The following is a 15,682-nucleotide window of genomic DNA, read 5'->3' as shown; positions in this document are numbered from 1 at the left end:
CCACATTCATTTATTTACCCTGATATTTATTAGGATCCATTATGGAATAAGTATTGTGTTAGACACTAGAATTAAGTAGGTAAAAACCATATTTATTGTCTGTTAAGTATATTCTTGCGTAAACATGATGCAGGTAAACATAATAGGGGCTTATATATAGTGCAGGGAAAGCAGGAATGTGTGTCCAAACTAAAGAATAGAAAGTTATCAGATGGTGAAGGCAGATGAGCTTTCCAAGCAGGTTTAAGTGTCATTTTTTTATTTAAGATTTTATTTTTAAGTAATCTCTTTGCCCAGCATGGGGCTTGCACCTACAACCCCAAGATCGAGAGTCACATGCTCCACTGACTGTGCCAGCCAGGCACTCCTAAGTGTCATTATTGATCCATAAATCTCCCTGCCAACTCAGGCTTAATCATCTTGTCACATGGCCTGATAAAACTCATTATCTTTGTGTTTTAAGGTTATTGTAGCAATAAAATATGTCCTCAGTGGTACTACCAAGACTAATGGTATTTTTATTTTTGTGTTTTAAAGCCATAATGATAGGGGTACCTGGGTGGCTCAGCTGGTTGAGCGTCCAACTTGTGATTTCGGCTCATGATCCCAGGGTCCTGGGATCGAGTCCCGCGTTGGGCTCTGGACTGAGCTTGGAGCCTGCTTAAGATTCTTTTCTCTCTGCCTCTGCCCCTTTCCCCGGCTTGAACGTACACACATTCATGCTCGCTCTGTCTCTCAAATTAAAAAAAAAAACATAACAATAAAATTAATTCTTGACAATTCTATCGTTATTCATGCCCTTAAAACTTACTGTCAGTAATAGGAACACCTGGCTGGCTTGGTTGTTGGAGCGTGTGACTTTAGATCTTGGGGTCTTGAGTTCAAGCCCCACATTGGGTGTAGAGATTACTGTAAAAAAAAACCCTTACTGTAAATAATAAAACAATAACAGAGTATAAATGTGGTATAATGTCCTTTTAGGAAAAAGTGAATTTTGAGGTTCTATCATGTTGGTTCTAATGTTCTCTGATAATGGTTGGAGGAATGTAGTGCATGGAAGGTTGAGCATAACTCACCTAATTCAGCTACCTTCAGTGAGAAGTCACATCTGCTGCATTCTTGTGAAGTCACCTGGGTGCTTGAGCACTTCTAGTAATAGGAAATCCACTTCTCCTTGGGAAACCTCTTTGAATCTGAAATTGTCAGCCTTGATTTTACTACTCCCAATTAAAATAAGCGGACACTTTTAGAGCACAATTTTTTAAAAAGAGCGGACACTTTTAGAGCACAATTTTTTAAAAAAAATAGGGGCGCCTGGGTGGCGCAGTCGGTTAAGCGTCCGACTTCAGCCAGGTCACGATCTCACGGTCTGTGAGTTCGAGCCCCGTGTCAGGCTCTGGGCTGATGGCTCAGAGCCTGGAGCCTGTTTCCGATTCTGTGTCTCCCTCTCTCTCTGCCCCTCCCCCGTTCATGCTCTGTCTCTCTCTGTCCCAAAAATAAATAAACGTTGAAAAAAAAAATTAAAAAAAAAATGTGTGACCTTCAATGACCATTTGAATAGAAATTTAAGATGTTAAATCTCTTTCATCTCTATTACTGAATTCTTTTTTCTACATTTTGAACTATTTTCTGTGTGGGGTAGGGGGGACATTCATTTGAATCATCTTCTCTGCCTAAAATATGCTTCTTCAAGTATTTAGGTTATCTCTTTCAGGTAGAAAATACAAACTCTTAATTGTTTTTACATGAATTTCTTCTGTTTAGATATCTTACCATGGATGAAACACGCAAATTATTACTTTTGCTGGAATCAGATCCCAAGATTTGCTCTCTACCATTAGTGGGAATGTAAGTGTTGTATTATTATGACAGCCTTTTTAGCCACATATGTATTCAAATGTATATGATAAGCATGTTCATCTGTTGTACTATGAATATAAACTTAATACTTAAGTCACCTTATAAAGCCACAGAGGCCAATGATTCTTAAGTTTTCTTATTTTCATAGCAGAATCAGTTAAAACCATATTTTGCCCAATCTTAGGAAGAACTCCAATAAATAAAACACATAAAGTCAAATTCTTCTGGTTGGAGTTGAAGCCTTCGAACCCTGCTTCTTTAATCTTCATTACTACCCCCTTTCCTTCAAGGCACCTTGAAGAACCCAGGGCTCAGAATAACACTTTAAAATTCACTGCCAGGCAGTTTTTGCAGAAATTCCCTTTAGTATGAATGGCGTTTTCTTTAGAGTTTGTGGTTAATAACATTTAGACAGATTATTCAGTCAGAAATGTATGTTCTTTGAGTATTTATTGAGTGCTTACCCTATGCATAGTACTATTAGTACTATGTTGGGATTTAAAGCTCTCCAAGGAATTTTATAATAAAGGGCAATAAAATATACAAGTAGAAATAGAAAAATAGTAAGGAAGTATATGATTTATTATGAAATGAACAATCTAGACAGTGCGTGTTATTAGTATTTATTAGAGAGATGACAGGGACATTTTCTTAAAGAAGGCAAATTTGAGCTGGACCTTGAAGAGTTTGGATAATAGAAGGGAGGACTGTTGGTATGTGCAGAGTTGAAAAATGAGAAGGCACAAATGTTCTGTAGACTACGAAATGTACAGTGTTTGCTATGGATTATTGATACCAAGTAAATGCCTAGTAAGAGCCTTGGGTGTATTGGGCAATTTATATATGTTACAGCATTTAATCCTCTCAATACCTATAGTTTGCTAATTATATTCTCCTGCTCACTTCATTCTCCCCTAATTCAGCCCATTCTTTCTAGTCTAGGATAATTGATTCTAATTGATTCTTACTTTCTATTGTTAACCATTTTGTCTCCCACCATTTTCTTGTCCTCTCAGGGAGAAGAGGGCAGAGAGGAAACTCTCTTTGTCTATGTCTATATCTATGTCTACGTCTATATCTATACCTATACCTATATCTATATCTCTGTATTCCTTTTAATTATTAGTGAGATCTAGTGTTTATAGATTTCATATTTATGAGCCATTAAATGAATTGCTGCTGAATACCAAGAATTTCTGCCATATTATTACCTTGAGAAGAAGGTAATCTAAAGCACATTAAGTGTTAATTTGGAAGTTACTAAGCTTTTAATTTCTATTTTTTCTTTTAGTTGGCTGTCTGGAATTATACATATTTATAGTCCTCAGGTGTGGGCTTGCTGCTTACGATACATGTTCAGTTCTTCTATTCAAGAAAGGCAAGTGATATTTTATTTTGTAGTTATTTTATTTTGACCTTCTCCCCTGTTCATATTTTACTGGTCTCATTTAAAATTCATGCAATGCCTTAATACTTTTATAACATTTACATACCAGAAGACATTTATAATACTTAAAAACTGTAAGACTAAGAAAGCACACTAAAAAAAAACAAATCTTACATGAAATGGGAATAAAACCAGACCAAAAAAGTGAGGTTGCAGGATACTTAGAAATGTGAAGGAATTCACTTGTCTAACCACAGGACTGTAACATAGACAATACATTTTTTAGGTGTGGGGAAAAAAACCCTAGAAATCCTCTCTTCTAGCATCTTATTTTAAAAATAAAGAGATCAGTTTTCAATGAAATGATTAAAAATGAGTTTGAGTTTGTTGCCTTATTGTGTTTTATTAAATTACACAGTGCTACTACTAGTACCCTAAGAAATATTTGAGATGAAATGTTTAGTTTTCTTCTGGAGCTGAAGCACAAGCATTGGAACTAACAAATTTTCTTTTTTTTTTTTTTTTTTTAAACGTTTATTTATTTTTGAGACAGAGAGAGACAGAGCATGAACGGGGGAGGGTCAGAGAGAGGGAGACACAGAATCTGAAACAGTCTCCAGGCTCTGAGCTGTCAGCACAGAGCCCGACATGGGGCTCGAACTTACGGACCGTGAGATCATGACCTGAGCCAAAGTCGGACGCTTAACCGACTGAGCCACCCAGGCGCCCCTAACAAAGAAATTTTCTAACCTCAACTCCTCATTTAATTTTTTAATGTTTTTTTTTTATTTATTTTTGAGAGAGTGCAAGTTGGGGAGGGGCAGAAAGAGAGAGGGGGACAGAGGATCCAAAGCAGGCTCCTCGCTGAGAGCACCAAACCCAATGTAGGGCTCGAACTCACAAATCATGAGATCATGGTCAGACACTCAACCAACTGAGCCACCCAGGCGCCCCTCAATTCCTCATTTAATTTTTTATTTTGTATGTGATACCACATTTGCCTCTTAGCTTTCTCATCTATTAAAAATTTCCAGGTCGGTTTGTGTCTACCTTGAGTAGCTATAATATACTTTTAAAAATACTTTATTTCTTTATTTTGAGAGAGAAAGAGAGAAAGCATGAGTGGGGTAGGGGTAGAGAGAGAGGGAGAGAGAATTCCAAGCAGGCTCCAAGCTGACACGGCGCAAAGCCCAACACGGGGCTTGAACTCCCAAATCATGAGATCATGACCTGTGCTGAAATCAAGGGTCCAAGAGTCAGGTGCTTAACCATCTGAGCCACCCAGGCGCCCCAGGCAATTTCTTTGATACCTGAACTCCTTAATTTCTGCCAGCCCTTTGAACCAGAGAATAGTTAGCACTGCTTAGCATAGCTTAGGTTGGTACTTTACAACATTCTGAACAGTGGTCTTGTCTGACCCAAGAGAGAGGAATTGAGCAGAATACACATTCTGCCTCTACAGCACTCACTTCTTGTTTTTAAATTAAGGGTGTAATGTATCCCCACTTATTTTTCATTCAGTGTTTTACCAAGGAGAGACAACTACTTAAAAGTGTTTTTATTCGTTTATTATTTTCTAAAAGTATTTTTAACTATAGGCTGTCATCCCATTCCCGCCCTCCCACCCCCCACCATTTGAAAGAGCAGAGCGTTCTATGAAACCTTGCTTAAGTTGAAATGATGTAAAGCAAAGATTACCATTAATATATATGGGAAAATTTTTTAGCGTTCCCAGACCTAGAAAATAAATAACCTCTCTGGCTTTTCTGACACCGTAGGTCATGTCTTGCTAATGGATGCACAAAATAAATTGAGATAAAACACAATACTCACAGATAGAGTTCAAAGCTATGACTGCTCGATACTGAGCTACTGAATGTGGTTCCTGGGGAAGGAGCCTGGTGGGGCCCCTCTCATGCAGTGTGTGTTGTCTCTATAATGGCTCAAGCAAAACAGATGCTGCACGTTATTTTCGGTTTTGCCTTTGTATTGTAAAAGCAAAAATCTTCAGATTTCTTTTTGTTAGTAAAAACAGGTTCTCCTAATGTAGTCTCCTATAAAAGTGAAGTGGCCTAATGTGAACTTTTGAAAAGAGGGGATATCTGCACTGGTTTTAAGGATTCATGATGACTTCATAAATATTTTTGTTGAGTCATAGAGTGAATAATAAAATGAATGTTTTTTATCAAGTGTTTATAATCATGAAATGTTTAATTAAAATACCCACTTAGAAGTTAAAAATGATACAACTATAAAATTGTAATACTGGCTAGTCACTAAAAAAGAATAAAGAGGTCTGAGGTATAATATAGAATAGTGACATGGGAAGAAATCCAAGATAGTCAAATAAAAAAATAGCAATTGCAAGGGTGCCTGGGTGGCTCAGTCTGTTAAGTGACCGACTTCGTGGTTCACAGGTTTGAGCACTCTGTCAGGTTCTGTGCTGACAGCTCAGAGCCTGGAGCCTGCTTCAGGTTCTGTGCCTCTCTCTCTGTCCCTCCCCCACTTGTGCTCTGTCTCTCAAAAATAAATAAACACTAAAAAAAAAGTTTTAAAAATAGCAATTGCGAATACAATTGACCTTTGAACAATGCAGGTTCAAAGATCTGCATATAGGGGCGCCTGGCTGGCTCAGTCAGTAGAGCATGTGACTCTTGATTTCTGGGTCATAAGTTCAAGCCCCACATTAGGTGTAGAGTTTATTTAAAAAAAGAAAACAAAAAACAAAAAAACAAAACTGGGGGCACCTAGGTGGCTTAGTCAGTTAAGCCTCTGACTTTTGATCTCAGCTTAGGTCTTGATCTCAGGGTCGTGAGTTCAAGCCCTGCATTGGGCTCTGTGCTGGGTGTGAAGCCTACTTAAAAACAACAACAACAAAAAAAACCCAGAAACTTATACTAATAGCTAGCTCACCGTTGACCAGAGCTTTATAGATAACCTAGTTATCACATATTTTTTTGTGTTCTACGTATTATATACTTTACGTGTTCTGACAGTATTACAAGTATTTTTCAATACAGCAATCTGGAGGAAAGTTCTTAAGAAAATCATAAGAGTAAATACATTTATAGTACTGTGCTATATTGGCAAAAATTCATATTTAAGTGGGTCTGTGCAGTTCAAACCTATGTTCAAAGGTCAACTGTAGTATGTATGGTATGGTCTATTTTTGTTAGATTGTATAAGATGTTTTCGCATGCCTGGGAGAAAATTATATACATTAAACCATAAAGTGAGTTGGTTTTCTATTTTATATATCCCTATTTTGCTTAAAGTTTTTACAAGGAATACGTACTTTATAATAAAGTGTATTTTAAAAATTAAAAATCAGTAACACTAAAAAAGTAAGCATAAATTTGCTCCCCAGTTTTCTTCCCAAAATTGGACTGTTTAAGTAGTTTATTAATTAGGTTGAGAGACTCTTGTAGGAGTTCTTAAAAGTGTACTTTCATTATCCTCAGTAAATTTTAATTTAATGGCATTTTTTTGTCCAGGGTTTTTTCAGAATCTGGAAATTTCATTATAGTTCTCTATTCTGTGACACATAAGGATCCTGAGTTTTATGAATGCCTCCCCTGTGATGGCAGGTCATCTGACCTTCAGTTCCAGCTACTAACCAGCAAGGAAACATTACATCTTTTCAAAGTAAGTGATTTGATTACCTAGCACTTTTTTTTTTTTTTTTTTGAGACAGTGAGAAACAGCAAGCGGGGAAGGGCAGAGAGAGAGAGAATCCCAAGCAGGCTCTGTGCTGTAAATGCGGAGCCTGACACGGGGCTCAATCTCATGAACCGTGAGATCATGACCTGAACTGAAACCAAGAGTCGGACACTTAACCAACTGAGCCACCCAGGTGCCCCTGATTCCTAACATGTAATCACTAGTTAGGGTTGCCTGTTGACAGTTTAAACCCAATGATTTTTACCCTTTAAAATAAATAGTAACTCAGACTATTAGGCTTTGTTTATAATTATTCTTATTAAATATTAACTTCATTTATGGTTAATATCGTTTTATAAATTTAAATTTTAGACCATGTCTCCAGAACCAAACTGTAATACAAGATCGGAGCTTTTCCGCAGAATAACTTACCCAATTTTTTCTGAAACCTTTGAAGAGTATCAAGAAATTTATATATCATTTTATGATATTGAGAGTTAGTTTGTGATCTTTGCATTTTGTGTGCCCTGTTATTTTTTAAATGTGTAGATGTAACAAATGGCTTCTCACATTTGAAAGTCAGTGTTTAGGGGCACCTGAGTAGCTCAGTCATTTGAGCATCCAACTCTTGGTTTCAGCTCAGGTCATGATCCCAGGGTCATGGGATTGACCCCCACACTGGGCTCTGCACAGATTACGGAGCCTGCTTAAGATTCTCTCTCCCCCTCCCTCTGCCCCTCTCCCTCACTTGTGTGCTGTCACTTTCTGTCTTCCTCTCTCTGTCTCTAAAATTAAAGAAAGTCAGTGTTTATATATAATCCTAGGAATCAGAATAGATTGTTGCTATAGCTCATAAAACACATAAAATACATCTAGGTGATGGTCACAGAAAAAGTACATCTTTGAAACCATAAGTGTCATGATGTAAAAACATTCAAAGACCACTTTTCAGTAAAATGATTGATTGTCCTAGGTCAAACCAATAATAAAAAAAATTCTGGGAGCACCTGTCTGGCTTAGAAGAGCATGCAACTCTTGATCTTGGGGTTGTGAGCTCAAGCCCCATGTTGGGTGTAGAGATTACTTAAATAAAACTTTTTTTTTAATTCTGTATTTTATAACAAAAATATTGAATATATTTAAATAATCATGTGTTTTCGCTCTGATATTATTTTGTGCCTTATTTATTTTTTTAAATGTTTATTTATTTATTTTTGAGAGAGGGAGGGTTAGAGAGGAGGAGACAGAGAATCCAAGTAGGCTCTCTGCTGTCAGTGCAGAACCCACGAACCATGAGATCATGACCTGAGCCAAAATCAAGAGTCAGATGCTTAACTGACTGAGTCACCCAGGCACCCTTTGTGCCTTCTTTAATTTCATTTATAGGCTATCAGTTCATGAATCAAGTTTTTGTATTTTAATTATAAATACAATTATTTTAAGTGAGGTCTAATAATTTACTTCCATTTTAGAGACATATATCATTTACTCATTCTTTATGTTATATCCTCAGTTCAGTTATTATTTTCACTGAGTCCCTGATTATTGAGTAAGTTACATAATACAGGTAATTAAGTTCTTGCTTTCATTTATGTAGCAGGGAAATGGACAGTTTAAAAAGGTTACATAAAAATAGAACTAACATATTTAAGGAATTACACTTCTGGATATTTATCCAAAGGAAATGAAAACACAAACTTGAAAAGGTATTTGCACCCCCATATTCAGTGCAATACTATTTTACAGTAGCCAAGACATGGAAGCAACCTAAGTATCGTATCCATTGATGGATGAATGGGTAAAGAAAATGTGTGTATACACACACACACACACACACACACACACACGGTGGGATGTTATTCAGCCATAAAAAAGAAATACTGTCATTTGTGACAACATGGTATTATGCCAAGTGAAAAAAAATGATCAAACTGTATTCATAGATACAGAAAACATATTGTTGCAGTATGGTTTGGGGTGGGCATAATGGGTGAAGGGAGTCAAAAGGTACAAACTTTCAGGGTGCCTGGGTGGCTTGGTCGGTTAAGCATCCGACTTCGGCTCAGGTCATGATCTCATGGTCTGTGAGTTCGAGCCCCGTGTCGGGCTCTGTGCTGACCACTCAGAGCCTGGAGCCTGTTTCAGATTCTGTGTCTCCCTCTCTCTCTTCCCTCCCCTGTTCATGCTCTGTCTCTCTCTGTCTCAAAAATAAATTAAAAAAACGTTAAAAAAAAAAAAAGGTACAAACTTTCAGTTCTAAAATAAGACATCAGGATCTAACATACAGCATGTTGACTATATTTAATAATATATATTTGAGAGTTGCTAAGACAGTAGATCTTAAAAGTTCTCAGCAAAAGCGGGACACCTGGGTGGCTCAGTTGGTTAAGCGTCCGACTTTGGCTCAGGTCATGATCTCACAGTTTGTGAGTTTGAACCCTGCACTAGACTCTGTGCTGTCAGCACAGAGCCTGCTTCAGATCCTTTGTCTCCCTCTCTGCCCCTTGCGCACACTCTTTCTTTCTCTCTCTCTCAAAAATAAACACTTAAAAAAAAGAAAGTTCTCAGCACAAGGAAAAAGAATTATAACTTTGTACGGTAATGGATGTTAACTAGACTTACTCTGAGCATTTTGCAGTATATACAAATATCAAATCATGTTGTATGCCTGAAACTAATGTGACGTGTCTGTTATATCTCAATTTTAAAAACAATTTTTTTAAAAAGGTTACAGTAGGGGGCACCTGGGTGGCTCAGTCGGTTAAGCGTCCGACCTCAGCTCAGGTCACGATCTCACGGTCCGTGAGTTCGAGCCCTGCGTCGGGCTCTGGGCTGATGGCTCAGAGCCTGGAGCCTGCTTCCGGTTCTGTGTCTCCCTCTCTCTCTGCCCCTCCCCCGTTCATGCTCTGTCTCTCTCTGTCTCAAAAATAAATAAACGTTAAAAAAAATTAAAAAAAAAGTACATTTAAAAAAAAAAAAGGTTACAGTAATAGAAATAAGTCTCCTACTTCCCGTTGTTTCAGAGCTACTTTTCATTCATTCATTCATTCATTCATTTTGAGAGAGCAAGTTGAGCATAAAAGTAGGAGTGGGGGAGGGGCAGAGAGAGAGAGAGAGAGAGAGAGAGAGAGAGAGAGAGAGAGAGAATCCCAAGAAGGCTCTGTGCCATCAGCACAGAGCCTGACTCAGGGCTTAAACCCACGAACCATGACCTGAGCTGAAATCAAGTCAGAGGCTTAGCCGACAGCCACCCAGGTGCCCCTCAGAGCTACTTTTCATCTAAATAGAATTCTCTGTTGTTTCTATTTAAGTCAGCTCTCCAAGTATGCCCTTCTTTATTTCAGAATGTTGAACCTTCTGATAAAAAGTCAATCCATTTTGAACTGACTGCTGAAAGCCAAAATGCAGAAACAGAGTTTTTCAACAAAGTTTCCAAGAATCTTTCAATTAAAAGGTAAAAGATACTATTTTCATGTGTACTTTTTTTTATTATATTCATTAGCTTTAATGAGTAATGAAAATAACTCCCTAATCTGATGAAACTGATTGTATTATCTTATATCATAAGATGTCCATGCATTACTTCATACTCGAATGAAGTGACAACTTTAATGTAGTTGTCATTTGAGTTGCTTTATTACATAGGGGCAGGAAGTGTCAAGAAATTATCTTGCTTAGGAAGAAGCTCCTGTTTTTGTTTAGTTTGCCCTCTGTTTGTTCTTCTCTGACTTGTAGTTTTAAACTTGGGTCTATCCGAGAAACTGTGGTAAAAAAACTTCTCTACCTAAAAAAGAAAATGCTCTTGGGGAGTATTAAGTGAATACTGGCTGTGATTTTTTGGGTCAGTATATACTTGTCCCGGTGAAAAAAAAAGATACTCCATTGTATTAGGGTTCTCCAGAAAAACAAAACCAACAGGATGGAGAGAGAGAGAGAGAGAGTGGGGGAGGGAGAGAGGGAGGGAGAGAGAGAGAGAAAGCTTTGTTTTATGGAATTGGTTCCTGCAGTTGTGGAGGCTGAGAAGAGTTGCATTTAGAGTCCAAATCTGCCAGCAGAATTCCCTCTTCTTGCAGGGGGTCGTTCTTTGTTCTATTAAAGCCATCAGCTGACTGGATGAGGCCTGTCTACATTTTGGAGGATCATTTGCTTTACTTGGAGTCTACTGACTTTAATGTTAATCTCGTCTAAAAGTAACTTCACACAAACATCTATAATAACGATTGACCAAATATCTGGTTATTGTGGCCTAGCCAAGTTGACACATAAAATTAACCCTTCATATCCCTATCCCAGCTTTCTTATGTATTCTCCTGTATGCCAGGTAATGTGCTAAAGACTAGAGACATGGTGGTATTAAAAACAGATACAGACATGATTTCTTCCCTCGTGAAATTTATAGTCCAGTGATGAAGTGTTGAATGTTCTCCATATTACTGGAGTCACATGCTCTACTGACTTAGCCAGCCAGATACTCCTACAAATGTTATTTTAACTTGCCCTAGTGGTTAATTTGTCCTTTTCTCAACGTTTTGAATATAACCTTAACCTGTCTTTGGGTCCCTTTATAATACTGTTTAGTATCTTGCATGCAAAACAGGAGGTGTAAGGTTCATTATAGGTTATTGCGGTGATTGAGAAAATGGCTTGATTTTTTTTTATAGGATTCATTTATCACTTGATTCTGTAGGTGGAAATTAACTATGATATGATTTTAAAATAAATGCCAACTATACCAATTATTTATAGAGGTCACAACATAATAGTTGTGAGCTCAGTTTATGGTATAAGACATTTGCATTCAAGTCCTGGTTCTATACATCATTATTCCATCTGTGAAATGGGAATTATGACTGAATCTGTATTAGTTTCTGGTTGCTGCTGTAAGAAATTACCACAAACTTCCAACTTAAAAACAATACAGATTTATTATTTTCCAGTTTGGAAGGTCAGAAGTCTGAAATGGTCTTTGAGGCTAAAGTCAAAGTGGTGAGAGGGCTGCATTCCTTCTGGAAGCTGAAGTAGAGAATCCATCTTATTCCCTTTTCCACCTTCTAGAGGCCATGTGCATCACTTGTCTGGTGGCCCCTTACTCTGTCTTCAAAGTTAGCAGTATAGCATCTTCAGATCTCTGACTTCTTCTATCCTCACATCTTCTTCTCTGACTCTGACCCATTTGCCTCCGTTGTATAAGGGCCCTTGTGATTACATTGAGCCTACCTGGGTAATCTAGGATAATCTCCATATCTCAAGATCCTTAACTTAATCACATCTGCAAACTTCCTTTTCCCAAGTGTGGTAAACATAGTTACAGGTTTTGAAGATTAGACAGATACCCGAGGTGTGCTCTCTCCGTCTTTGGGCATTTTAACTTATCCTAGGAATAGGTTAGATCACCGGAAACCTATGTTCCTACAGGTTTTCAGGAATACCATCACTGTCTTTTGAAGTCTTTATTCAAGATTTTATGGATTATTTATGGAAGAAAAAGCCAAATTTAGGAGACACTTATAATTTCTTTTTTTTTTCTTCATTTTTTTCTTAAAGTTATTTACTTACTTTTGAAAGAGAGATTGAGAGCATAAGTGGGGGAGGGACACACAGAGAGGGGGAGACAGAATCTGAAGCAGGCTTCAGGGTCTGAGCTGTCGGAGCAGAGCCCCATGCGGGGCTCAAATTCACAAACCATGAGATCGTGACTGGAGCTGAAGTCGGACACTTAACAGACTGAGCCACCCCAGGGCCCCAATTTCTTTAACGTTGTTTTTGAAAATCTTGCCAGTTTTCAACTCTGATCAGAGCTTTAGGAATGATCATTTTTAGATTTTAGGAAAATGTTCATCTCACCTAAAGAACTGATGTTATAGTTATACAACATAAAGTTTTTTCTTTTTGCCTTGGGTCCTACAAAAGCTCAGAAATGGATTTTATTGCCGAATGTCAGAAATTTTATGTGTGTTTACATGTTTGTGTTACCACAAGTAAATATGTAGCAAATATTAATTCCTTGCCACAAACTCAGGTGTTCAAAAAATGTTAACTTTTTTCTTTTTAAAAGTAATTGAACTTAATTTCTAATTTGACCACCCAATTGGTTATAGAAACCAAATTTCAGTAATTCAAGTTCTGTTTGTCTTCTTTCCTCTGAGGTTATATGCAATTTGGAGGAATTAATGCTGTGCCAGTAGTAGTGTCCTGGGGTGACATGATTATCATCCATCCAAGCTGCCATCTGCTGAGATGTTTTCATTTGCGTCTGGTCTTTGGCAGTAGGTTTGTGCAGGCTTCTGCTGTGACCTCCTTACTCTAGTCAGGTCGTTGGTTCTCTGTCATGTCTGTGCTACCCTGAGGCACAGGGGATACAATAATATTCTCCATGTCATTCTTGGGTGTAGGGGGAGAACTTTATGGGACTGAGTGCAGACCCTACTGCTTAAACACACCATGCAGACATTCGGATTGTTTCATTGCAGCACCTTGGTGCAGAAAGAACTCTGTGTTTGCTTCTCCAGACCACCAGGGTTTAGGCAAAGGTCTCTTCTGCTGTCACACCTCCTACCTGGGGGCTTCTTTGTGCTCCCTGACCAGAGAGACAGGATGTAGGACACTTTCTAGGGATTCCATCAATGTCTATGCTCTTTTAGCTTCCTTCTGGCTTTTCTCTTCCCTGGACTCATCCTATTGAGACTTTATCTAGGATGAAAAAAATCTGATGCATATAGTCTTCCAAATTTAATTTTAAACTCTAATTTTGGCTTTTGAAACTCAGTACTCAAAATTGTGTCTGTGTTCTATTGGAGCAGGCGGCTGTGACCCAATGACTACAACTGACTTAGTAGGAGGAGGCACCTCAGTTAATGTCTCCAAGCTCTCCCATCACAGCTATCAGTGCACAGGAAAGTGTAGTAGTTCTCTCTTAAGTTCCCTTTTTAACACAGTGTTTAATGCAGTGAATGTATAGCTCTGTCACCAGATTATAATTCTTTTTTTAATTTGAGAGAGAGACTGTGCACACGTGCACAGGAGAAGGACAAAGAATTTCAAGCAGGTGCCACACTCAGCACCGAGCCTGACAAGGGGCTCAGTCCCACGACCCTGAGATCATGACCTGAATCAAAACCAAGAATCAGATGCTCAACCAATTGAGCCACCCAGGCGCCCCTAAAGTTTTGCTATGGCAAGCCCTATGCCTTATTTATAACTACATTCCTCAAAGTGTTAATCGGAAGATGCTCAGTAACTGTTGATACATATATATTTTTAAAAATTTTTTAATGTTTATTTATTTTTGAGAGAGACAGAGTGCCAGCAGGGGAGGGGCAGAGAGAGAGGGAGACACAGAATCCGAAGCAGGCTCCAGGCTCTGAGCTGTCCGCACAGAGCCTGACGCAGGGCTCAAACCCACGAACTGTAAGATTATGACCTGAGCTGAAGACGGATGTGTAACTGACTGAGCCACCCAGGTGCCCCTGATATTTTGTAAACTTCCCGCGATCAGGCAAAGAGAGGTAGTTTATTAAGCATGAATCTGACTGCACCAGCTTTCCTAGGCAGCTAACACTGGCCCGAAAAAAAATAATTTGTGGTTGTCAAATACTAAATTAAATGATCCAGATACTACTCTGGTTTATTAAAGGACTTTATTCACTTTCAAAAAGAAAGAACAAATGAACAAATAAGATTACTGAAGACTTTTCTTTATTCCCTTCTATTTTTTAGGTCTTCCCAAAAGTTATCTCCAGGAAAAATGCCAATAAATGATCATGACTCTGGTGTTGAACATGAAGATTTTTCTCCAAGACCAATTCCTAGTCCTCATCCTGTGAGTCAGAAGGTATCACTGATCTTATAAAGAGCCCACCTTTTGTTTAGAAACCGAAAATCTCTTCATGTTAAAGCATTCAATAATATTACCTGAAGCTTATTTAATTTTTATTCTAAGATGTATCTAGCTATATATCAATGTGCCTATATCTATATATATAGATACAGATATTTCTCACAAGTATATGTAATTATTGTATGCGATATATATACATATGTATGTACATATTGTAATAAGTACTTTTTATTACTACTTCCAGAGAATACTGAGGCACAGATTGGTTAAGTACCTGCCCAGTATTAAACAACTAGTAAGTAGTAAAATTGGAATTCAGTAAAGCTAGTAGTTCAGGAGGTTTGGTTTCAGAACCTGGTGCTTTTAAAAAACCCATGTAGACTCAACATTCTGTACTACCACCAGAACTTGACAGTGATTCTTATTAACCAAATCTGAGAAAACATGATACTTGATTTTGGAGATTGCTAATCTGTCATAATTTTTTGATTGTAGAATTGTTGTGCCTTAATTGGACTAATTACTTACTAGAAGAAAATAGGTGAGGGACAGAAAGAAAGGGAGAGAGAGAATCCCAAGCAGGCCCTGCACTATCAGTGCAGAGCCCGACGTAGGGCTGGATCCCATGAACTGTGTGATCTTGACCTGAGGCGAAAAAAAGTCGGGAGCGCCGGGATGGGCTCAATCAGTTAAGACACTGACTTTGGCTCAGGTTATGATCTCATGGTTCGTTAGTTCGAGCCCCATGTGGGACTCTGTGTGGACAGCTCAGAACCTGGAGCCTGCTTTGGATTCTGTGTCTCCCTCTCTCCCTGCCCTCCCCTGCTCATGCGTGCGTGCTCTCTCTCTCTCTCTCTCTCTCTCTCCCTCTCTCTCTTTATAAAAAATAAACAAACATTAGGGGCGCCTGGGTGGCTCAGTCAAACATCCGACTTTGG

At 38.3% G+C, this 15,682-nt stretch overlaps 1 protein-coding gene across 16 annotated transcripts in view; it reads left to right on the top strand.

Annotated features, from left to right (window-relative positions):
* STIL (STIL centriolar assembly protein) overlaps positions 1-15,682 on the top strand; it is a 64,759-nt gene that overhangs the window by 12,939 nt on the left and 36,138 nt on the right. For 15 of the 16 annotated variants that reach the window (XM_015070639.3, XM_053213853.1, XM_053213865.1 and 12 more), the window contains 5 exons: positions 1,765-1,848; positions 3,152-3,238; positions 6,742-6,892; positions 10,252-10,361; positions 14,624-14,738. In XM_015070639.3, coding sequence (XP_014926125.1) covers positions 1,765-1,848; positions 3,152-3,238; positions 6,742-6,892; positions 10,252-10,361; positions 14,624-14,738 — 547 coding nt within the window. The remainder of the gene's footprint in view (positions 1-1,764; positions 1,849-3,151; positions 3,239-6,741; positions 6,893-10,251; positions 10,362-14,623; positions 14,739-15,682) is intronic. The other variant, XM_053213869.1, reaches the window with a different exon arrangement.

The sequence above is a fragment of the Acinonyx jubatus genome, chromosome C1 (genome assembly GCF_027475565.1).
Source record: "Acinonyx jubatus isolate Ajub_Pintada_27869175 chromosome C1, VMU_Ajub_asm_v1.0, whole genome shotgun sequence".
NCBI classification, from domain to species: Eukaryota; Metazoa; Chordata; class Mammalia; order Carnivora; family Felidae; genus Acinonyx; species Acinonyx jubatus.
The sequence above is the reverse complement of the archived record's forward strand: the minus strand, read 5'-3'. Positions and strand labels throughout refer to the sequence as shown.